The sequence below is a fragment of the Scylla paramamosain genome, chromosome 27 (assembly GCF_035594125.1).
Source record: "Scylla paramamosain isolate STU-SP2022 chromosome 27, ASM3559412v1, whole genome shotgun sequence".
NCBI lineage: Eukaryota > Metazoa > Arthropoda > Malacostraca > Decapoda > Portunidae > Scylla > Scylla paramamosain.
In genome coordinates this window covers 14,124,852-14,149,308 of record NC_087177.1, presented here as the reverse complement: position 1 = coordinate 14,149,308, position 24,457 = coordinate 14,124,852, and the positions used below count along the sequence as shown (strand labels likewise).

The window sequence follows — 24,457 nt, the reverse complement described above, 5'->3', positions numbered from 1 at the left end:
GTGAATCCCTTCTTTGTTTATTTTATCTTGGGTTCAAAGGAGACGACTGAGGAGTGCCAAGGTGTAAACAAAATAGTTGTGCAGTGACTCCCTTATCTGGGCTGATCATGTATCCTCAGTATGTAGTGTCTCACAGTCTCAGCCTTGTACATAGCAATTCAGAACATGGTTGCTGGAGCAGTGCCAGTGCCAGCAGTTGTTCAGTCATTGTGTTGGGCTGTATGTATGTAGCTCATGAATATGTGAAGAATGCAGGAAATTATTTATTTTTATGTGTACGGATGATACGCTGATGGTTTTAGTTGTGTAGATTTGCCTTTCTTTCCTTTGTACTCTATTGATCTGAAGAATGGATAAATTTGCTATGAGAGGTGCCCATTGCCTGGGATTGAATGTGCATCAGGACTGACAGTAGTGTAGTTTTTACTGACACATTACATGACAAGCCACAAGTGATCACCAGGACCTTGGGTGATTTTTTATCAGCCTTGACTGCTGTGGCACTATACAGTACTCATGAATAAATCTTGAAAACTATGGCTCCATCTCTTTCTTATTTATTTCTTTCCCTCTGGACAACAAACTTGGGAACCTAGCAGGAAAGCAGGGTTTTATGGTGGATGAAGCAAATGTTATCCAACACCAAGGTCTTCGACCCATGGTACACCTAAAGTCACCTCAACTCCCTTGTGTCAGTCTCTTGTCCACATAATCATAGAGACTTAGTTTGATGCTTTGATCCTATAATGCCTGTTGGCTTTGTTTTTGGAATCTTTGATGAATGGCTTATTTCTCTGAGGCATGAATGTAGGTAGGTTTATTTACATGGTGCCTGTAGAAGTTCATGCCATCGTTTGGTGGTTGCTGATGTATTAGTAACAATGTACAACAAATTTAAGGGAGAGAAAAACATAGTCCATTGCAGGTTTTTATTATTATTCAAGGGTCCTAATTCTAAATCTGACAACCATATACCTCAGCCACCTCAGTTTTATGTAATAGCCTTGTACACTTTTTTTGCCAGAAATATGGAAATATGGAAAATTATTGTCTTTTCACAAGAAACAGATCCAGTATACATTGTGTTTCAAGTATCTTAGTCTAATTAACAATAAACTATAAGTTCAGTATGAATTTGTGTACTTGTCAGTGTTTTCTGTGTTGTTTGTGTGATACACTTGGTTTATCACGTATCAGATTCCAGCAAAAATCAGGTAACATGGATGGGCTCCATTTATTTGTGGCTAGGCTCCATTTTTGCTACATCCTGATGAAACCTCTCCTTGTTCATCGCTGACAGCTCCTGCATTCTCCAAGAAAAAGGAAAGACGTGAATGCAGAAAATACAATTTGGGTGACATGTTACAACCTAGATGTTGGTAACATTTGATAAGTTTGTATACTAAAACATCATAATAGGTCTGTTTTTGCTACGCAAAAGACCTCAAAGCACACCCTTAAACGTGCACCAACTTGCTGATTCAGTTTCATCCATTGTTGCTTGAAATTCATTGTCATGCATGAGTTCATGAATTTGCAGTTTCACAAATATGTCTTTACTCACCTGGTTTACTTACCTGCTTTGCTACCCTCAGAATGCTATAGTATCAAAGAGGAGAGAATGGGCTTAAGATAATGAAAGCAGCTGAACCCTGCAGGCATGCCAGTCCCATTAAAGCATAATTTTATTATAAGAAAGACATGACATAGCGGACTGCATTGTGTGCCTTATGCAGCAAGTGGTTGTGCAATGGTGACATGGATGGTGTCAATCCATAAAGTAAAAAAAAAGCAAAGAAGCAAGTCTTCAGTGGAGAGCTGCCTTGAAAGCATCAACGGTCTCCAAAGCAACAACAGTATCAGGTAAAGAGTACTGTATGTTGACACATCTTTGACTGAAAAATTGCCAATGACATTCAAGTGAGGAATACAAGTATGCCAATTTGAACCTGTGTCTCTGAGTACCAACTTTTCTGGCCAACACAAATAAATCCTCAGGATGGATACTAGACTATGATGAAATATCATCCAGCACTTATTCATGGCTGTTCAGCAGATGAACTTGAACTGAGTACAAATTCAGTATTGGAGGATGCTCACTATAAGACAACTCAGATATGCATTCAGTCTGCTTTACCATCTCCTTTGGATGGATTCTAAAAATGTAACCATAGGAGTGAGCCAGATTTGAGTAGAGATCGAATATGAGATTTATACATGAACTTAGGGAAACGATATAAGGTAACCTTAAGGAAATTTAAAGACACTGCAGCAGCCTTGTTTACCACAGACCTAATGTGCCAATGAAAACAAAGTGTAGTATCAACAATAACACCCAAGTCCTTGTGAGCCTTGACACATTTCAAAACAGAGGAAGACATACTGTAAGATTTCAAAGCACCTATATTGTCCCATGTCAGTGTCTATGTCTCTCTGACAGCTAGATGCATCTGTAGTCATATTTATAGATGAAGTTTTGCATCACTTATTTTTGGAAATTTGCTCTTGAGGTATAGGAATGCTGGCTGATTCAATGCTTTGACAAACTCTTTCATCAAGCCCAGTTTTATATGTAATGGTGGCAAAATTATATTTTCCTTTATCATAAGTGGTTCATTAACAACATTGTGAGACCTTTTTATCACTGTATCTCTTGGTGGCCATTCTGATCACATGTAATGCTCTGATCTTGCCTGGCTGGCCCACTCACATAGGAAACATGTACTTTGCATAGCCAGTGTGCAGTCCATTAAGAACGGCGACAACTTTCAGATCTGCACAAACAAGCCATTTATGTTCTATGTTCCTTCTATTTTATGCAATCTAGAATGAAAGAAAGATCTTCATGTATCTCTTTAAAATAACTGAGTGTGTAACTGGAATAGAGGGTAAGGTGTTTCCTATGTGAAGCAGAACAACTTTATACAGAGATCCATCAATAAACAACCTCCAGTGACTTGGTTCATAGTCATTTCCAAGAACATAAAAGAAGATTCATCCATAAATGTAGATTCAGTGTCAGCTTTGTTTGAGGATGATGGGTAATGACTGTGTGAAATATGATCATAAGGATGTACAATCTTTAGAAATTATAATTCAGTGCATCTACAACATACTCAGCTTGTCCTGTGATTAGAAAAAAAACTAGGTACTACTGGTGTATAGTTTTGGAGATGAGGTGCATCAGTGAATCAGATGCCCATATGATGAGGCTGTTGCTTTAGTGTGAGCATTGTTAGTGCCAGACGTGTTGAAATGGAGTTTGGCCTGTGTACAGTTTGTCATCTGAAGATGATAATTTACATATGTATGCATGTGTATACTATATGTGTCTGTGGCCAAGTTTCTATCTATCTATCAGTTTACATACCAGGCTGGTAGTCCCTCTTGAGATACCCCAGAGAAGGCATGTGACTAAGTTTCTAAAAAAAAAAAAAAAAAAAAAAGTGATGTTCATCAACTTGTAATAATGTATTAATGCAAATGTTTTATGGCTGTTTATTAAGAATGAGGGAGAAGTATGTCACCCTTTCCCTTATCTTATCTTTAATCACTGATCTTACACTTTCTTCCCTTTCTCTCTTTCTTCTCCCTTGTATTAATAGTACAACTTCAGGAACATCTGATATGAGGGTTCAGTTGCTTCATAAAATATGAAGTGTCTGTTTTGTTTGTTTTTATATATTTTATGATTTACTGTTTTTTTTATTTTTCTATGCAATTGTTAGCTTTTTCCTTGAGCATGAAGCCTAGACCATTGTGTGTGTGTGTGTGTGTGTGTGTGTGTGTGTGTGTGTGTGTGTGTGTGTGTGTGTGTGTGCGTGCATGCATGTGTGCATATGCTTGTGTGCACTGTGTCTTGGAGATGCCAGTCAGATTATTATTTATCAGAATGTTGATTATAATAGTAATTGACCTGTCTATATGTATACCGTAATAATAGTGATGATAGTAATAATGATGATATTTATTATTATTGTTCTATCTTCATTATTACTGGTTTGGTGATGTGACAAGCAGGTGGCCAGATGGAGGCAGTTTGATTGGTCCTCTTTCATCATGTAGCAGCTGTCTCCCCAGCTGAGAATGGTGTGGGCCTGACTCACTGAGTTATGACCTTGTGGTCTTTCAGGAGTGAAGGCCACCAGTGCTGGACTGTGTGTGTGTTGCCTTGTAATGTGATGTGATGTGAAAGTTTAAATTTATTACAGTTATCCCTTTTATGGGAGAAGCTGGCTGTATTGAAGACATGGAAGCAAACATGTATCACTGAAACTTAAGCAGATGTGTAACTATTTTGCTTGTGTCTTGAAAGATTATTGCTTAACAGCATACTGGTGAATGCTTTGTGCACATGAAACTTTAGATGTCATTGTGTGGCACTGTGTGCCATCTGAAAACTATTGAGTAGACTATATCACTTTCTCTTTTCCTTCTCTCTTTTTATAGTTGCTGAACATTTGAGAGGGTCCTGTTAATGGTTAGGGGTGTGTGTGTGTCTTCATCAAAGAGGCAAGAGAGTTGTTGAGAGGCAGCCTAAAGATGTGTTGTTGTTTGGTCAGGCCTCACATTTAAGGGTGTCCTCCCCTCCTTTACAGGTCAGAGGGTTTTCTCAGTGAAGGGGGGAAAAGTGGAACTGGGCTGAGTGACAGCAACAGCTAGAATATTAGATACTACCTACTTAAACTAAAATCTTAAAATGACATCTTAATTTACACACTTCAAAAACACCATTCCTTTCATCCCTGATCTATCACTTGGAATGAATGCACACTTCTTATGACATTCCTGTTACACATTCAAGGCTTATAAATGCTGTCACAAGCCTCCCTTCACCAACCATGGTAGCCTCAGGAAGCCATAGAAATGGGCTGAATACTCTTTTACCTAAGTAGCTCAGAGTCGTCCAGCCATTGTTGTGCATACTTACATTATATGAATATCTGAGTGTCTTTGCTGTGTTGTGAGTGATGTACAGTATGAACTTTTCAAGATCGTTTCTGCTGTCATAAGTGAAGTAAATTTTATGTTGCACAGAGTAGGGAAAACATAGTTGACATAATGGAAAAAAATTTCTCTCTCTCTCTCTCTCTCTCTCTCTCTCTCTCTCTCTCTCTCTCTCTCTCTCTCTCTCTCTCTCTCTCTCTCTCTCTCTCTCTCTCTCTCTCTCTCTCTCTCTCTCTCTCTCTCTCTCTCTCTCTCTCTCTCTCTCTCTCTCTCTCTCTCTCTGTACCCCCCACCTCCCCACACACTCTGTACTGCACAGCCTATATAAATAAGGTAGCATGTAAGACACCATTATGGATGTTTACTTTCTTCTTGGATTCTATATTTAGGGATATCTGCATTGCAAGCAAGCTAGAAATAAATTAAGGACTGAGGTTACAGCTGAATGCTTCTGTGTAAACAAACCAAGTGGGAAGCAGGGAGTGATGGGAGACATGTTACCATGTGTTTGCATCATGGTAAACCAATTTATCACCTGCCAGAATGTTTTTAGGTCTGAAATATCAATTTATCTGATACCAGAGAACTCATGGTCTTTGTGCATGTGTGTCAGGATGTTGGAATAGATCAGGTGTTGACTTTCACTTTGGCTTTCATCTCAAGAGGTCTCAAGATGTCAAGATGAAAAATAGGCAGATTAATTAATATAGTCTTTATTTTGTTTCCTTTGAGAGCTACAGTAGATCATAGGACAGTTTTATGGATTACATATGAAATGCAGTCCAATATTAGAATTTAGAAAACTTACGTGAGGAACATCCTAGGAAATTTATATACTTATATTCCCTAAATATTCCATAAATGAAAATGTATATTAATTATTACTGATACACATTTACAGATTGTCCCCAGCTCTGAAATAGACTCAGACGATGACCGACTCCCTGAACAATCAATAGAACAGAGAACAAAGGAGATTCCTCAAGGAACTGATCAAGAGCCAAGCTTTCTTCACACTCTTCTGTCCCCACTGCCACCAAGGTAAGTACTGCATGTGTTGCATTGCTTTGGTAATGTATCATAGTTTTCTGTGCATGGTGAGAAGATATTCAGCTTGAAGAAAATGGAGAACTTTATATACCGAATATTTTTTCTAGCCTGAATCAGTTTTTGGTAAGTACACACACATTCACATTAGTTTCTTATACACGGCCATTCACGAAGTTATATACATATGTAGTTGTAATGTATGAGGCTGTGTGTAATAAACCCAGGGAAAGCGATGTCCCAGCAACTGGATTTCTTTGGTACATGGGTAGCTCTTTCTTCATCCTTGAAATATAACTGGTTAGGTAATTTTCTCAGGTTACCCTGTCTTAATTAGGGTAGAATGTTCTATAACTGTACTGTACTTTTAGCAATGTTCTTTGACCATTACTGCAAACTTTGAGACTAGCACTCATGAAGAAGTAAAGAAACCTATATTTTATGGAGCCCTGAACCTCATTCTGCTTTCAGTCACCTAAGCACTGCATTATTGATCATTCCCATTATCAGAGGTTATTAATCAGTTACATTGATTATTCTTATCTGAGATTATCAGTTGGTTATCTATTGCATTATCTTCCTTGCATTATCCACTGTGTACTTTGAATTGACTCTAGAGGTCAAGAACAACAATCATGTATGAAGATGATCATGTTTGTCTGACTGATGTAGACAAAAAGAGATGACAGAATGTGATAATCAGCTGCTGCTGTCAGGAACTGTTACAGCCATCTCTGTGGGGAGTTCTTAACAGCAGCTTACTTGCTCAGATGTTTTTGAGCTCCCTGTAAGGCTAAAAGAAATATGTTGATGAAGGACTAGCAAGTTTTACTAAGCTTTATAATTTCACATATTGTTTTTATTTAAAGAAGTGCCTGTATTTGTTTAACCCTGTAAAAAATAGTGTGCATATAATCCTAACATGAACATTCCTCAACAGATGGAGAAATTGGGTGATCCGTGGCATCTTCACTTGGCTTATGATTGGTCTTTTCTGCTTGATTATTTACATTGGTCCCCTGGCTCTCATATTTACAGTAAGTGTGCTCTAATTCTTAAATGTCATATTTAAGAAGAATCTCTTATTTCTCAAGATTATTGTAGCTTAGTTTTGTTGTTGATGCTTTTGGGACTGATGGATATTACTTCATCTGTCTTTACCACTTTACCACGGTGTCTTGAGATTGTTAGTGCATGAAACTGGCCTTATATTATTAACAATTGTGGCATTGTATTAATTTCCATCCCCACCTCTTCTCTGTAAGGACCATATTTATAAATCTTTTTTTTTTGCTGCATGTATTAAATAGGTGTTTGTTTGCAGTTTAAATACTCCTTTACCCTCATATCAGAGGAAAGCCTTCTTGGGAGGGATTAAAAGCCAAGAATTAGTGTTACCTTAAAAGAAAAAAAAGACTATAAACACTTTGCATAATTAAGTAGGAAAGGCAACAATATATATCCTTATTACTTAAAAAGTTTTTCTTGTATAGACTTGAAAATACAAAGAATACAAATATGCAACATTTTCTTTATGATATTTTATGGCAAATATCTTTTAACATGTTGTGAAATTTCATATATGTTTTGAAGTATCATTATGTTGTTTTGGTGTTGGATTTGTATCACTATTTATCAGGTGGTATTGAAAATAGTCATTGAGGTGAAGAAAATTGTATTGCTAAAAGATCTGGTGGGAGAGCATCTGGTAAGTGTAATAAAGGCAAGGCTAATTAGAGATGTATGTGTGCTAAAGATGGTTTCTAAGTTCTGCACGCTATTCTCAGAACTTAGCATGTTATTGATCTTTTCAGACTCTGCTGGTGCAAGTGTGGTGCTTCAAGGAAATCATCAACATTGGCTACTCAGTGTACCGGATGCATGGCCTGCCCTGGTTCAGGTCGTTGTCATGGTGGTTTTCCATCACAAGCAATTACTTCTTCTATGGAGAGTCTGTTGCAGACTACTTCAGTGTTATTTCTTCCAAAAGTGTAAGATTATTTTGTACTTGGAAGGTGTTTATTTATGAGATTTATATAAAATTTGTATGATATACTTTCATGGAATGGTGGAGTAGGATGTGCTTTATGTTTTGAATGGTTTCAATCTTTTGACATAACACTTTGATCCTTTAATATGTAAGCTAAGTATTTGTGGCATCTATGTATGTGTATCTGTGTATTGTACGTGTAACATGTCTCTTGTGACTTGCAGGATATCATGCGCTGGCTGATCGCCTACCATCGGTTCACCTCGTTTACCATGTACATCATTGGATTTGTGTGGTTTGTACTCTCTCTGAAGAAGAAGTACTACATGCGACAGTTTTCCCTCTTTGCCTGGACACACGTGGCTCTCCTCATTGTTGTGTCTCAGAGTTACTTTATTATCTTTAACATCTTTCATGGAATGATTTGGTTCATTGTCCCTGTCTCCATGATTGTTATCAATGACGTTATGGCATACATGTTTGGTTTCTTCCTTGGCAAGACTCCTTTGATTCAACTCAGCCCCAAGAAGACCTGGGAAGGCTTTATTGGAGGAGGAATTTCAACCATTCTCCTTGGAATGATAGTGAGTAACATGTATAAATTAGTTGTCTTCAGTATTTTGTTTATTACACATTTCCTACAAGTAGGCCTTTTTCTTCTAGTTGTGTTGGTCTTGACTGGTGCCCCTCCTACATAAAAAAGAAAAAAAAAGTAGTGTGTGTGTGTGTGTGGGGGGGGGGGGGGCTTGATTTGGCTATTCATGTTGTGGGCTCTGTCTGTGTTACATAATGATAAGTAAACAGGAATGAATGTCTGGTCGGCCTTAAGTTTTCTGACATGCTTTCAGTTAAAGTTTGTGTAACCCCTATAGAAAAATGGTAACTTTGATAATACTAGGTTAATGCCTTGGTATTCATTTATTTCTCTCCAATGGTACTGATGATACATTCAATTTTTCAGCTGTCATATGTTTTGTGCCAATACCCATACTTTGTGTGTCCAATGGAGTACAGTGAGGCTGAAGATGCTCTGAAGTATGCATGTGATGCTTCCCCAATCTTCAGGCCTCAAGAATACAGTCTGCCAGAAACACTAGCAAACTTTTCAGCCCTTGTAAGTGGAAAAGCCTTGTTGACCAGCTTATTTAGTTTAAGATCCTAGGATAATGAAAGTGTCTAGTGATTCAAAGAGTTAACTAGGATAATGAAAGTGTCTAGTGATTCAAAGAGTTAATATTTGACTAAGTGGAAAAGCCTTGTTGATCAGCTTATTTAGTTTAAGATCCTAGGATAATGAAAAAGTGTAGTGATTTAGTCATTAACTCAAGATAATACATTCTTATTTTCATGATTTTTGACTAAGGTAACACATTCCTATTTTTGTGATATTTGACTATAATAATACATTCCTATTTTCAGTTGGGATGGAGGAAGACTGTGACCATGTATCCCTTCGTGTTCCACTCCGTCGCTCTCTCCCTCTTCAGTAGTGTTATTGGACCTTTTGGTGGATTCTTTGCCAGCGGCTTCAAGCGAGCATTCAAGATCAAGGTGAAAAATCTGTGGTGTATTGAATAAACAAAAAAAATTACCTTATTTTATTGGCAATATATTTAACTTTGTAATTCTTATGAAACATATTAGGGAATGTGTTTCCTTTGATAATCACATGGTCTAAAACATTATTCCAAACACCACTTTCCCTTGTGGAATCTTCATTGGTCTGGTAGTTACTGGTCTTTCAACAGCAAATTATCAGCCCTCAAGTGGTTGGTTACATTCAGATATGCTATGAAGAGGTCACTTTATCAAGGTTTAGTAGGTCTAGTTGAATCTGACATACCAGGTCTCAGATAAATTTGATAGTATCTGGTTTCCTCATAATAACTGATAGCCTCAAGTTCTCATTATCTAATTTTCATTTTTTTTTCTCTCATTTCTTCTGTGCTTCCTTTCTATTGATTATTGAGAAGTGGATTTAAATTATTTTTTCTTATTAACCATGATGAGGGCACCATCTGGATATAAGGTGGTTTGTGTAGAGTAAGGTTTAGTTGTATAGCTTGTAACATTTCTTATCTCTTATCAAGTTGGTCAGGATAACATACAATGCCTTTTGCAGGACTTTGGTGACGTAATCCCTGGTCATGGTGGGATGATGGACCGTTTTGATTGCCAGTATTTAATGGCCACCTTTGTCACTGTCTACATCAACACATTCATCTCTGAGACCTCACCGCAAAAGCTACTCCAAAAGGTTTGTGTTTTCTTTCTTCCTAATCAAGTTGTATAAGGCAAAGTTAGTGCCACTGGTGGGCTCTGATGTGGCTATGATTTATGGTGAGTAACTGTGGTTTGTTTACGTACTGTAGGTCTGTGGTGAGAGAGAGAGAGAGAGAGAGAGAGAGAGAGAGAGAGAGAGAGAGAGAGAGAGAGAGAGAGAGGGGGGGGGGAGGGGGGGATGGGATAGTAGTCTGTGTGTGTTGGTTATATTATTATTGTCTGCAGTGAATAGTGTGTTTTCTTCTAAGTTGTTTGGAATGGATCTTGTGGTATTGACTATAGAGTTTTGGGGATAAAATGTGAGACTTGGGAGCAGTAGCAAAAAAGTTGAATGTATATTAGTTTCTCATTTTATCTATATGTTAATTCCCACATGTTCCTCAGATACTACCTCCCATATTTTATGGTTGTTTGACTCCTTGTTCAGGATGGCATTGGTTGAGTAGGTTTTCTTTTGAACTTGTCTGTTTTCCGGTACTCATGGTTGATCCCTACCTAGGGTGGCACTGGCAGAATTTTTATAATAATGCCTGTATGTTGATTATAGAGGCACATCACACCACAGGGTCCTCTTATGCACTTATGATCAAAGGTAGTGATGATAGAAAGCATGTGGGTAGCCTCCAATCCTTGAAATATTTGGCAGTTGAGAAATGACAAGCTTCTGGCAGGAATTGAACTTGGGTCACTGAGCAGACCATGTTTAAGTGTTGATGGCCAGGCTGCCTCCTCCCTGTGCTGTGAAGAGAAAGTAACTAAGACTTTATATTTTCAGGTGTACATGTTGAAACCCGAGCAGCAGCTCCAGCTTTACAACATGCTGCAGGATTCCCTCATTGCACGAGGAATTTTACAGCCATAACTTGTTCAATAGTGGAATATTATTTATGTAAGTATTGTCTATAGTTCATGTTATGTGTTGTAGGTTATGCAATCTGGAGAAGTGTGTATTTTACTGTAAGTAATATTGTTACTTTCTCAGTGCACGAGGAGAGAATTTTGTGTGTGATATACACTGTGATTTTTTTTGTTTTCTCTGAGCTTGGATTGGAAATTGTTTTAATTTCCCTAAAGAAAGTAAAACTATTTATTAATACATATTGAGAAAGTCACTAAATAAATGTCCTATTTTTATATAATACTGGCTTAGAAAAGTAGCAGTGGTATTTTATGTACATGGATAAAGGAGCAGATTTTGGTACCATCTGTTCCCGGTAAATAGTTAGGATGGTACAGTTTTTTATAAGGGATATGACACCTAAGGAATGTTTTATAATGGCAAGATCTAAACTAGTAGATATAAGATTCTTTTTAATGAAACAATTCATTCATTGTGAATGGTTACTGACATTTAACAGTTTTTAAAACATTGTACTTCATATGAAAATATTGAAAAGTCATGTTTGTAATGCACATAACTTACTCATTGCTCTTCTCTATCCTGCTTTAAGATAATACAGGTAAACCTGGATGGATCACATGACAGTCTTGTTCTTGCTGTTTTGCAGAAGGAGATTGGGAACTGTAAAGTCAGTGATGAAAGATATTAAAAAATTAGTTGTATTATTGCCAAACATTGGTTACAGAGAAATATCTTCAGTTGGTGCCTGGGAGGCATACATCTGTTGAAATTTTAAGGGAATACTGACAACGTATGGATCAAAGGCCTGGATGTGGAACAGGGCACAGTAATCAAGAGTGCATTCTGTAGAAATTAATTATTTGAGAGAGGCATGTGCATGACAAGATGGGAGGGTGAGAGCTATGAAAATTTGTATGGAAGATGTGGTGTGAGTGCCCGTGCAAACAATGCAAATTGTTGATTGATGGAATGGGTGAAAAGGAACACACCAAGATTGTATGGATATACTGAGATGACTGAAGAGTTTGTAAAGAAAGTGCATGTGAGTGTAGGTGAAGATGCTAAAAGATGAAAAAAGCTGTTTGGAAGATGAAAGGGTAGGGTGTCTTCTGTGGACACCTCCTTGGGGACACTCCTGGAGGGAGCATGGCATCATAGAGACACGGTTGTATTCCATTCATCCCAGTGGAAGCAGGGAACAAAGAAAAAAGGCAGTATGAGGATAAAACCATAACAGAAGAATAGTTTAGCCATGACACTGTATTATTATTAGGAGAGAGCTGTTGCCAGAGATCTACATGCTGTAGCAGGTCAGCATATGTGTATGAGGCTGTTAGACTTGTGTAAACATGGAACATTATATTGTTAATATTTTTTTATCTGTTTACTGCACTGGGTGAAATGAATGATGGAAAATCACATAGTGATGATCACTAACAAATCTTACAAAATCTTGAATATAGGAAAATGGAAGAGTTAATAATAATCTGCAAGTTACATGATGCACAAATTGCAAATCCCTCAAATCTGAATCTTTTCAAAATAATTAGGTGTGACCTCACTTTTATATTCAACCTGTGACTCAGGACCCATAGCTGACTTGTCACACACAGAGAGAGAGAGAGAGAGAGAGAGAGAGAGAGAGAGAGAGAGAGAGAGAATCTGCACCTTTTTGTGTGTGAGGTGGGATTTACTAGGAAAGTGAAGTTGGATTCCAGTAATGAAGTGAAGACAGAAAACAAGTGTTCTACATGCCTGGCATCCAGGTCAGCCTCAGATGCAGGTTTGCAAGATTACTCGGTCTGATCCTCAGATAAGTCAAGAGTTGCTCACAGCCTTTATCCTAAGTAAAGTGTTAAAAACTTTTCTGCACATTAACATCTTCCCTGTTAAGTGGCAGTGGTGTTGCATTCAATTATGATCTAGCTTAGTTTGTTGGTATTTTGAATGGCTTGAGGTGTGCTGTGTTGCAGATAACAAGCATGTAAAGAATGAACTAAAATATTACAGATCACACCTGTGGAGCAGTAGCACACCCATTGAATAACTATGTGGTCCAGGCTTTAAATCTCCAGCTAGGTGGAGACCATTTGGATGGATCTCTTTATAGTTAAAGCTGTTCGTCCAATCAAGAATATGTTCAGACCCAAGCCTTGGGGATGGCTTTAAGAAAGATCTTGACTCAAGCAAGTTACTTACCATTTGAGTAATGCAGAGCTGAATTTTTTCAGCTGTTTACAAGGTAATGAAGGCAAAGAAAAAAATGGTAAGTAGACACTGAACTTAAGGAACAATGATATGCTCCATGCTCCATCCAGTTTACCTGTAAGTAATATAATGCCTTTGTTGTGTAATGATTGTTTAAAATCTTTAGATATTGTTTTTATGTTTTGCTTTGAATTTTATTAGCTGTTGAACCCTAGAATAGCTCATTTATACAAATGAAAAATGTAACCTGTTTCATATGTAGTAGAAATATATATTTGAAAAATTGTTAAGTACATCATCATATAAATCTTAAAATATAACTACCAAACCTATTACTGGTTAATTGTAAAAAATTAGATTTCTGATTTTGATTATGTGAACAGTATAAATATTTGCAATGTTACATAACAAAATCTATTTTCATAAAATACATTATAGAAAACTGTACTGTTCCCTATGATTCGCTACACACAACCTGCCCATCATGGAGGCGGCAGAGACTTGATGAACACACTCATGCAACTGACTTGCTGCTGCTGAATGGTGGACAGCAACACATTGTGGCATTGTTACTCAAGGGAGTGATAGTTTAAATCATATATTTGTTATCATTTGAAATACATTGTATGAATACTGTATCCTTACACACTATCCATATGTTGTATGTTTTAATGGTAGGTGTTTTTAAGTCAATTATAAAACATACTGCCAATAAAACTCTAGGATGTTATGAAGAAAGCCAAACTATAATAATAATCTTGATTTATGTACTTATATAGTAGCTTAGCAGGAACAAAGTAATATTGTGCATTGTTGAGTCAATCACAGATATATTACAATCTTGAAGGACAATATGACTGCTGGGGCTACTTTGCAGGCAGTGATTTGGATATGACTAAACTTCGCTGGTTTTTCCAGCATAGTATTTTCCAAAACCATTTTTGAAATATCTAGTATGTTATGTAAAATATATGCTTTAGAGTGTAGTCTGACCAACCCTCTTGCATATGACAAATAGAATGTAATGAAAAAAAGGAGGAAGTTAGTGTAGCTTTGGAAATAGAGTATCATGTGTGGCTTTGATGGTTTTAGCTGCATGTAACCTTTCCCAGTTATTTATGTTTTACTAAAAATATTCTCTTATAAAATGGAAATTGTGTAGGAATGTCAGTAACTTTGGATGTACATAATTATATACTGAATTCATTATTTTGACTGTGTGTGTGTGATTTGACAAGTAACTAATGTTTATGTTTGTACCTTTTATGTTTACAACTATTACCATACCAAGAACCAGTCAGGAATACAATCTAAGTTACTCCATTGATATAATGACATTACCATAGAAAATAAATGAATGATCTCAATAGTAACATATCTCAAAAGATATATCTAGTATGTACAAATGTTAACTGCATTACTCATTATATGACATATTATAGGTAAAGTATGATCTATATTTTATGTAGATCTGTTAATATTATGCATTAAAAATTGTCAAGATAGTATGCAACACAGTGGGACAGTGCTTTGCTGATGAAATAACCATGCTTATCATAGAGTTGAAGCCTCAAAAATATTATGCAGTTGGTCCCAGAGGCATCAAAAGGCACTTTTCATAAGTTTTAAGTATTTCATACCTGAATCTAATGCCACACTTAACCTCCGAAGTAATAGCTGCACAGGATCCACTTACTGGGGATCTGCTTTATGAAAAAATACTGTCTTCTTAATGTTTGAATTTTAGTTTTTAAAATTTTATTTATTTATTTGTTTATTTTTATTGCTATCATTATCTGATAACCAAAGAGTGTACAAACTAAATACATAACACCAACCTGTGAGTCGTTTATGAAGTGCATTGGTCCTATGAGGCACATTTATTTTCTCGTACTTTGTCCTGTCATTCCCGATGGTGATGCATCCTCATCCCATAAAAGTCAAACTAATACTGGTGCATCATTATCATCATTCATTGCTTCATTGTCACCATCACCATCTTGGCTGTGATGTTGCTGACACGTCACTGATGGGAAAAAAAAGTGGCTGGATAATGTAGATCTGCTGTTTCTCATTGAGTCTTTAATTGTAGAGTTGATTCAGTCCTTTTATATAAGTTTCTTTATGATGGACAAAAGCTCAGTCAATTCAGTAAGATTAGTGCATTTTTTTACTATTTCTGACAAGTTTTTTGCTCTTACAGTTCTTTGTCCCCTGGTGCTGTTCATTTTTTTTTTTCATGTACATCCTCTCTCACTTAATTTTTTCAGCTGAAAATGCCTCTTCAATTTCAATCAACTCTGATAACAGTTTTCCATTAACTTTGGAAGAACTGGTGCCAAAATGTCTGAGATGGTGTCACTGATCTCTTGAAGTAAAGGACACAGCATATGAAAGAGCAGACCAGAATCAGTGGATCCAGATCTTAAACCAGGTTTGTGTCCTTTACTTTAGAAAAATAAAGCCCAGTCACTGGTTTTCATTACATCTCTCAGACGGTGATATACAATTACGTTAATACTTGGGCCATCATATGCAGAGCAAGGTGCTGCTGAAGTATATCCCACACATAGTTTCTGAAAAGATAATTAAAGTTCAGGGCAATATCATGGATCACTGCCAAAGGTGAGAAGCTGTAAGAATTAGAGAAATGCAGTAACACTACAAGTGGTGAAAGAGAGAAAAAGAATGAAATAAAATAAAATAAAAGACTAATTGGTTGATAGCACCAACATGATAGCTGAAGGATGAGATTTGTAATACACCATCTCTGAAGTGCTCGGTGCTGTCGGTGAGTGCAATATGTCACCAAAGTGAAAAGGTTACAAATTACAGGTGTTAAATTGAAAGAAGTCGAATGCACAGTCCCACTGTGTGTGTGTGTGTGTGTGTGTGTGTGCGCGCGCATGTGTGTGGGTGTGTGCGTGTGTGCGCGCGTGTGTGTGTGTGTGTGTGGGTGTGTGCGCATGCGTGTGTGTGTGGGTGTTTGCACGTGCATGCACGTGTGTGTGGGTGTGTGCGCGTGCGCGCGCGTGTGTGTGGGTGTGTGCTCATGCCCATGTGTGTGTGTGTGTGTAAAGGAGTTAGACATGTTGAGGAACAGAAAAGTAATATTTCTTTGGAACTAGACTCCTTGATTAGTTTTAGGAAGTGCATATGAATAAATCCATGTATAGTTATCTTGAAATGTTCTTTTCCCTTCATCCTAACCCAGACTGTGTGTTTAACATTGTTTGTATTCTTGAATGGTGTAACTGGATATTAAGAATAGTACTCATATTAATTTTATCCACAAGTGAATTCACACACTGGTTCAGCCTTGGCATGGTATTTATATCCAGCTGCTTTCACTTGTCTGCATGGGGTGTGAGTCAGTGTAATGTTCTTCTCTACATGTGTGGTACAAAATTCCTGAGATTGATAGAGCTCAGGTCAGATTGATTTTATGCTAAAAGTGCTTTGAGAATAGAATGGTGTTCTCAGTGCTAGCATTTAATTAAAAGGGAGAGTGCCAGGTCCAGGACCTGCTTTCCTTAATAATACAAGTTATATTGGTGACACTGAAAGACCTAAAGGTTATTCTGGGAATAGTTCCACCCAGTAAGACTTGTCTTCCTCTTTAGAGGGAGGATCTTTCACTAGATTTTGAAGCCAAGGACAACTGAGCTTACATAAACCAGATGCGAGATAAATGAGTATACACAAGTGCATGGACCAGATCTGAACTCTGGATTTCAGCAAACACCAGATGTGAACTGAGCCATGAATAATGATAGCCCAAGTAAAGCCCTGTGGTATCATTGCTATTACTGCACTGGTATTTGCTTTCATTAAATTTTGTGTATCAAAATAGTGTTTCTTTGGAAGGACATAAGCCAGTCTCATTGACTTCCTTAGTTACCCTTGATTATTTCCTAATTCATCTAACATAATTCTCTTCTTGATTTTTGTATACTTCACAAGATTTCACCATTGCCTTTATTCTGACAATGAATTTTAAATAGAGAGAATCTGTAATCAAGTAAAGCAGTGTGTGTGTGTGTGTGTGTGTGTGTGTGTGTGTGTGTGTGTGTATACAATACAAAGGTAGATGGGATTCAAGCCCCTGCAGTAGCAAACACCTTATGTGTAAAATTACTGATTGATCCATAACTTATCAGTGATCATCTAAACAAAGCTTGTCAGTTTGTTTTATATATTGCACTACAATAATTCAATTCCACATCCAGGTTTTGACCTGACTATCCCAGAACCAGCTGCACCACAGGTAATTACCCGTCATAAAGTTCACAAGTGTTAATCCCACCTCGGTATTGCTGTGATGCTGCTACATGCACACCACAAGGGGAAAGGAATGTAATGAAGGAAATATATATGCTTATGAATTAGAAACTTTTTTTTTTTTTTTATGTAGGAGGGGCACTGGCCAAGGGGAACAAAATTGACAAAAAAAAAAAAAAAAAAAGGCCACTGAGGTGCCACTCCCTGTACCCCTGTACATAGTTGTAAGCGGTAGTAAAAAAATTACAGGATAAGTGTCTTGAAACCTCTCTTGGAAAAGTTCAGGTCATAGGAAGTTGGAAATATAGAAGCAGGCAGGGAGTTCCATAGTTTGCCAGAGAAAGGGATGAATATGCATTAGAGAGATGGACAACAGGGGTGAAAAAAAGAAGAAAGTCTTGTGCAGTGAGGCTGCCGGAGGAGGGGAGGTTTACAATTACCAAGATCAGAAGAGCAATTGGCATGAAAATATTGATAAAAGATAGCAAGAGATGCAACATTGCAGCAACGAGAAAGAGGCTGAAGACAGTCAGAGGAGAGGAATTGGTAAGATGAAAAGCTTTTGATTCCACCCTATCTAAAAGAGTGGTATAAGAGGAACTCCCCCATACATGTGAAGCATACTCCATACATGGACAGATAAGGCCTCTGTACAGAGCTAGCAGCTGTGGGGGATGAGAAGAACTGGTGGAGACAACTCAGAATGCCTAATTTCATAGAAACTGTTTTAACCTCCAGTTTAGATTATAAGTAAAGGACAGACTGAGGATGTTCAGTGTAGAAGAGTGGGACAGTTGAATGTCAATGAAGAAGAGGGGATAGTTGTCTGGAAGGTTGTCTCATGTTGATAGATGGAGGAATTGAGTTTTAGAGGTACTAAGTTTACTCTGTCCCAATCAGAAATTTTAGAGTGATCAGGAGTCAGGCATTCTGTGGCCTCCCAGCATAAACTGTTTAATTCCTGAAGGGCTGGATGTCTATGAAAAGATGTGGAAAGGTAGAGGGTGGTATCATCACTGTAGAAGTGGATAGGACAAGAAGTTTGGTTTAGATCATTGATGAATAATAGGAAGAGAGTGGATGACAGGACAGAACCTTGAACACAACTGTTAGTAGATTTAGGAAAACAGCGACTGTCTACCACAGCAGCAATAGAACAGTCAGAAAGAAAACTGGAGACGGTTACAAAGAGAAGGATAGAAGCTGTAGGAGGGTAGTTTGGAAATCAAAGCTTTGTGACAGACTCTATCAAAAGCTTTTGGTATGTCTAAGGCAACAGCAAAAATTTCACTCAGTAAGGAAAGCCAGAAAATGGCCAGTAGAGCGGCCTTATTGGAACCCATACTGGCGACCAGATATAAGGTTGTGAAGTGATATATATTTAAGAATCTTCCTGTTGAGGATAGATTAAAAAACTTAAGATAGGCAGGAAATTAAAGCAATGAGATAGTAGTCTGAGGGATTAGAATGGCCACCTTTTCAGGAACAGGCTGAATGTAGACAAACTTTCAGCAAGAAAGGTAGATGTTGATAGACAGAGGTGAAAGAGTTTGACTAAGCAAGGTGCAAACACAGAGACAGTTTTGGAGAACAATAGGAGGGATCCCATCAGGTCCATAAGCCTTCCGAGGTTTTAGGCCAGCGAGGACATGGAAAACATCATTGCAAAGGATTTTAATTGGTAGCATGAAGTAGTTAGAAGGTAGAGGAGAGGGAGGAACAAGCCCTGACTGCAATTAATACTAATTATTATTATTATTATTATTATTATCCCTCTCATATAGAAAATAATTTTAGAATACTAAGTAAAACAATCTTCATATGGCTTTTTGATCAAAGAAAATGAGAACATGAGTCCTCCCAGCTGTCATTGATGTAATGCTGAAAAAACCCAGCAGAGGATGCAAGCCAACACTATTTTCATTACTGTTGTGCTGTGAGAGTGAGTTTGAGGAAATAGTGAGAATGGAGAGTCTTCGGAACTAATCCGCCAGATGTCGTTGCTACTGCATGTTCCCAAGTGACATGAACTAAAATATTGTTATTGTAAATCCCATGTCAATACAGATGCATATAACATTGATCATTATGATACTTTCGAAATTCTGCATCGACTTTTAAATATCTTGTATGGATAATTTTTAGAGAAGTTGGTCAAAACAAACATTTTTTGTGATTATTTTGTAATACTGTTATCAATACTTTAAATATGGCATATTACAAGTCTAAAATCTATTGATTTGGACAATAAAAGAAAAAAAGGATTGTACTATATAGTATAACATAACAAACTCAGTAACATCGTGATATATGGATATGGTTATTTTCGTGAGGATTTTAGCATCTCTTTCACGAATCGACCGACATGACAAAGTAATCGAAAACCAAAACAAACCTCTCTCAGGACTGCTCTGGTGTAACGGGAGAATAGAGTTAGCCACAGGTTCATGGAGTAATGGCATGGCCACTGCTGCAGGAATTAGCTGGTTGTCCAACTACTTGTTTGTTAACTTCAATTAAGTCAGATGTTTGTTTTGGTTAGATATACAACATTACTCTCGCCAGAACACTGGAGTTGCCTATTTTCGATTAAAAATGTTGTTTCCATGTAATTTGAAGTTCTAAGTGGCACATACATGTTGCCTTCATTTTTGCTACCATCTGCATACGCTCCCAATCAATGGTGTACCTTTTTTGGAAACCTTGAGATGACCAAGTAAATCTAAATGTCGTATTCACTAGAAAATCAACTTAAATACTTTTGTTCATGAATAGAGTTCGACTTAACCTGTGTTACTACTTTGAAGGAATTGTGTAGAAAAAAAATTATATATATATAAGCACGTTGCATCTATGTATTTAGAATGAGTGTAGGCCTATTTGATATTGCATCTGTGTGAGAAGGGGACATTTCTGGTGCTGCCACTTGTTGACACTCAAGTTTACCGAACTCCCCATAGTCTTGGTGACTGATAGTGATGTTATGTACTTGAGACTGCACTGTTTTATTGATATTTTAGCGCTGAAAGACTGGAAACTTTCGTGAACAATGTATTAATTTTCAAAGACTTGCGTTAATCCCATAGAGTGGTAAAATATAAATAAAAAAATAAGAAAAACGTAGTGGTAAACTATTAATAAAAAAGCCAACAGTGGAATTGCTTGAATTTGTTTACATATCTAATCTATCCTTGACAGTAATATATATATATATATATATATATATATATATATATATATATATATATATATATATATATATATATATATATATATATATGCTCCATACATTGTACCATACAATACAGTTGCAGGTGAATCAAGGTTGAAAACTCCACTTGGGATCCATACTAAACATCATGCTCTGACTGGTGAGATTTATGTGAAAATATCTTGTAATAGTCATTCTGGTCTGATTGGCAGTGTTAAATTAAAATATCCAACACTAATCACCATGGTCTGATTGGTAAGACTAGATGAAAATATAGTGGCACCTCCACACAACCCGGCCACCGGGCAACACAGTCCTTCCGCCTGGCTGTTCCGCGGCCACAAATTAATAATTAAAATAACGAACTACTTATTCTAATGTATTCTTCAACTATGATATTAGTCTAGCGTTTCCCTGTAACTGCCTGCATTCTTTAATGTCAATTACACAACTTTGAGGTCAAGTAACAAGCTGAACTTACTTGCTCTGGATGTTCTTCCTCACTGGGTTCCTCTCCAGCTGGGCTCTGGAATGGAGTCCACGTGGCGCTAACAGGTGAAGCAGTATGTCCTATAAACTCTAGATGACCAGAAATATTCGTAAAATTAAACAGATTCAGAGTTTAAGAGGATTCAATCCCTTTTCAAACGGTTTTCCCTTACTAGACTTCACACCACACTGGTGCCACTGTTGATGATTGAGAATTAAGACCAAGAGAAAAATGCAATAGAGACAAGAGATTGAACCTTGCTATTAATTATGATTTTCTTTATCACTCACCAAAAATCGCACCCCGGAAAAAAAAACAACAACTACTGGCAATTTCTCGTTATAAGCACAGTCCTCCAATATATTGACTCACGTGCGCTTTGAAGCGCCTCTCATGTTGCGTCGATACGTCAAGTCGAAGCAATCCCGAACACTGAGTAACGTGAGTGAAATGTATGTATTTAATAATGCGTACACACAGATGGTTTTGTATTTTCTATTATCAACGTTGTACGGAGGAATAAATAAAACACAAAGGAATCTTATAAATTTTATTTTTTTTCTCTGGATATCACAAGCGATACAGACTGGCTGCAAAATAGGATGATGAGATACAGACAGCAGCGTAACGTACAGCCACCGAAACACTATACATGTACTTTCACACTTTCTTCTCTCTGACTTATGTATAATGTGACACGTTCTGCAGGAGTCATGGTGTACATGTAGGTTTTCGGGGAAGGAAATAAGAGTTCATGTTACTTATTACTAAACTTGGAGATGGTGCACATAACTGTGTTGGTTGGATGGACACGGGGCTATGATAGAGTTCCTTCCATGATGTAATGAATCCAGATGCACCTGGCTTTAATGAATGGGGATAATCTCTCTCTCTCTCTCTCTCTCTCTCTCTCTCTCTTGACACACTCACAGGGACTGCATATTAATAATGATTATGATAATATATTAATCTTTCCTTACCCAAAGATTTATAATATTTTTGTTACTACTACTACTACTACTACTACTTCTACTACTACTACTACTACTACTACTACTACTACTACTACTACTTGTGTTGCTATTCCTTATTAGTCGATACTTATGCGTTTTTGTCTGTTCTGTAGTTTCTGGAGTTGTTACAAGAGATCAGACTGGAACATAAACCAAATGATGTAATTCACAATTACATAATGTACACGTGGCTGGCGGAATACACCCAGTAATCAGGTTGTTAGTGCCGAGTCATTAGGGGACTTTGAAAGATTAAATTTACGGATGAGGATGACAGGTGGAAATAAGTAGGTTTGCTTCACGCAGGAATTGCCACGTGTAGGCTTGACAGCTTCTTGCAGTTTCCTTTAATTTCCTATGTTTTTATCCTGGCCTTCCACGAGGAGGTGTGCGAAGTAACGCCAAACTTGGTGGGAGGGACGATGCTTCGCTCCAGCTTAAACATTCCGTCACGGTTTTACTCTAAAGAAGAATGTAAGACTGATTTTAGTACAACGACTCCAGACCGCTTTTCAGTATAGCGAGCACACACACACACACACACACACACACACATACACACACACACACCAGATCGCCTAAGGCACTTTTATCACTACCACGATTCAAGAATTTCGGTGGAATAAAAAAGAAAAAAAAAATGCAGTGTGAGATACATTAATAATAAAACTCGATATATACGAGTAGAAAACATTATGCGGAATACATCGTGAACGTGACACGTTCCGAGCAGTAGAGGGAGGAGGGCTGGTCTCCGGTACTCAACCCTTGCCGGCGTGCCTGAGGGCCCCCTGGCACATCCCCGTCATAGTCGTGCTCGTGTCGTGTCGTGCAAGTGTTGCCGTGCCTCAGAACATGGCGTGCCTTGAGGCTCGGCAGTTCGGACTGGCCGTGGCTCCTGCCGCTCCTCGACGCCGCCCTGCTGTAGGCACGCTGGTGCGTGGGGGTGACTAATGATGTGTGATGACGCCGCCTGAGATCAAATAACGGCTGAACATCAGCCGACGAATAACAAAAACTAAATTATGTACATGCAGTGACACTCATTGCATGAGGGACCAATAAACTATGCAGTAAACTTAGGTTGCTGAAGGCAAAAGCCAACTTCTCGTTACAAATACTGAGCATAAGACAGCACAGGGCCGACAAGCAGCCCCTCGAGGAGCGGCGCAGCACAGGACCGCGAAGCTCACACGCCTTGCCCCCTGCAGTGCCTTCCTAATGGCGTCACGGAGCGCGGCCGCGCACCTGTGAACTAGCAAGATTAAACTGGTGGTTCGACTATTTGCCACCGCCACACCTAAAAATGAGTCCTCGCCCAGTGAGTACGGTATCCCTCACAGTTTCTCTCCTGTGGCGAGACGTCAGGGTTGTGGTTGGTGGCGTGGCCCAAGAGGGCGCACAGCCTCGAACACAGCCGCCGCTGCCGCTGCTCGCCACATGGTTCAGTGAGCCGAAAGAAGGTTCAGATGCCGAGGATCTGACAGCGGGGCTTGGCGCCGATGTCCCGCGAACTATTGCATTTGCCAAACGAAGCAGTTCTTTCCGTGTATTCCTCTAACTTCTAATTAACGCAGATCGTGGAGTATTAGTATTCAATGTTGATATAATTCAACGTTTTTTCTAAAGGGCAGGGATGTGAAGAAAAATCCCCCCAGCACAGCAGGACGTTGCGGGGGGACGTGCGTGACTCCGGTGAAGCGCACGTGAAGGGTCACTCTAGGCTGTGACCTGCCTCACTAGAGTGCCAACAAAAGCCCGCTGCCGCCAAGGGGTGTGGCCTCAACTGTGGCGAATGTGACCTCTCTTCCTAGCTCGGTCCCTGAGCGAGATGCGCGGCATGGCGGGTCGGTGGTCTTGGCTGCCGCCGCTGCTCAGGTTGATCAGCTGGTTGAACATTTTGGACACGCTCAGCTTCCGCAAGCGAGGAGATGTCTGTCCCTTGTGCTGCGACACCTGGCGGAGCAGACCGTCGATGGATTCGTTCACCTGCAGACAAACACACAATAACGAGGTGAGTCAGAGGAGGAGAGACATGGGCTGCATCTTTCCCAACATGATCAGTGCTTAGGTAGAGATGCCACTATAAAGCGTTGCAAACATAGAGAGAGCACGGCATATTCAT

At 38.4% G+C, this 24,457-nt stretch overlaps 2 protein-coding genes and 1 long non-coding RNA gene across 13 annotated transcripts in view; 1 reads left to right on the top strand and 2 right to left on the bottom strand.

Moving 5' to 3' along the window:
* The window catches only part of LOC135114251 (phosphatidate cytidylyltransferase, photoreceptor-specific-like), a 24,712-nt gene extending 8,196 nt beyond the window's left edge, over positions 1 to 16,516 (top strand). For 3 of the 4 annotated variants that reach the window (XM_064030056.1, XM_064030053.1, XM_064030055.1), the window contains exons 2-9: positions 5,849 to 5,988; positions 6,935 to 7,031; positions 7,809 to 7,985; positions 8,209 to 8,568; positions 8,946 to 9,098; positions 9,404 to 9,535; positions 10,107 to 10,241; positions 11,043 to 16,516. In XM_064030056.1, the coding sequence (XP_063886126.1) occupies positions 5,849 to 5,988; positions 6,935 to 7,031; positions 7,809 to 7,985; positions 8,209 to 8,568; positions 8,946 to 9,098; positions 9,404 to 9,535; positions 10,107 to 10,241; positions 11,043 to 11,129 (1,281 nt within the window). In that variant the 3' untranslated portion in view covers positions 11,130 to 16,516. The remainder of the gene's footprint in view (positions 1 to 5,848; positions 5,989 to 6,934; positions 7,032 to 7,808; positions 7,986 to 8,208; positions 8,569 to 8,945; positions 9,099 to 9,403; positions 9,536 to 10,106; positions 10,242 to 11,042) is intronic. The other variant, XM_064030054.1, reaches the window with a different exon arrangement.
* On the bottom strand, positions 11,566 to 21,528 carry LOC135114254 (uncharacterized). The gene is made up of 3 exons (XR_010275468.1): positions 21,311 to 21,528; positions 15,176 to 15,363; positions 11,566 to 11,789 (listed from the first exon to the last, which is right to left on the bottom strand). It is a non-coding gene; the product is annotated as an uncharacterized LOC135114254 (long non-coding RNA).
* A 327-nt stretch (positions 21,529 to 21,855) lies between these two features.
* LOC135114253 (ras-related and estrogen-regulated growth inhibitor-like protein) overlaps positions 21,856 to 24,457 on the bottom strand; it is a 56,890-nt gene continuing 54,288 nt past the window's right edge. For all 8 annotated transcript variants that reach the window (XM_064030083.1, XM_064030085.1, XM_064030086.1 and 5 more), the window contains one exon: positions 21,856 to 24,321. In XM_064030083.1, coding sequence (XP_063886153.1) covers positions 24,115 to 24,321 — 207 coding nt within the window. In that variant the 3' untranslated portion in view covers positions 21,856 to 24,114. The remainder of the gene's footprint in view (positions 24,322 to 24,457) is intronic.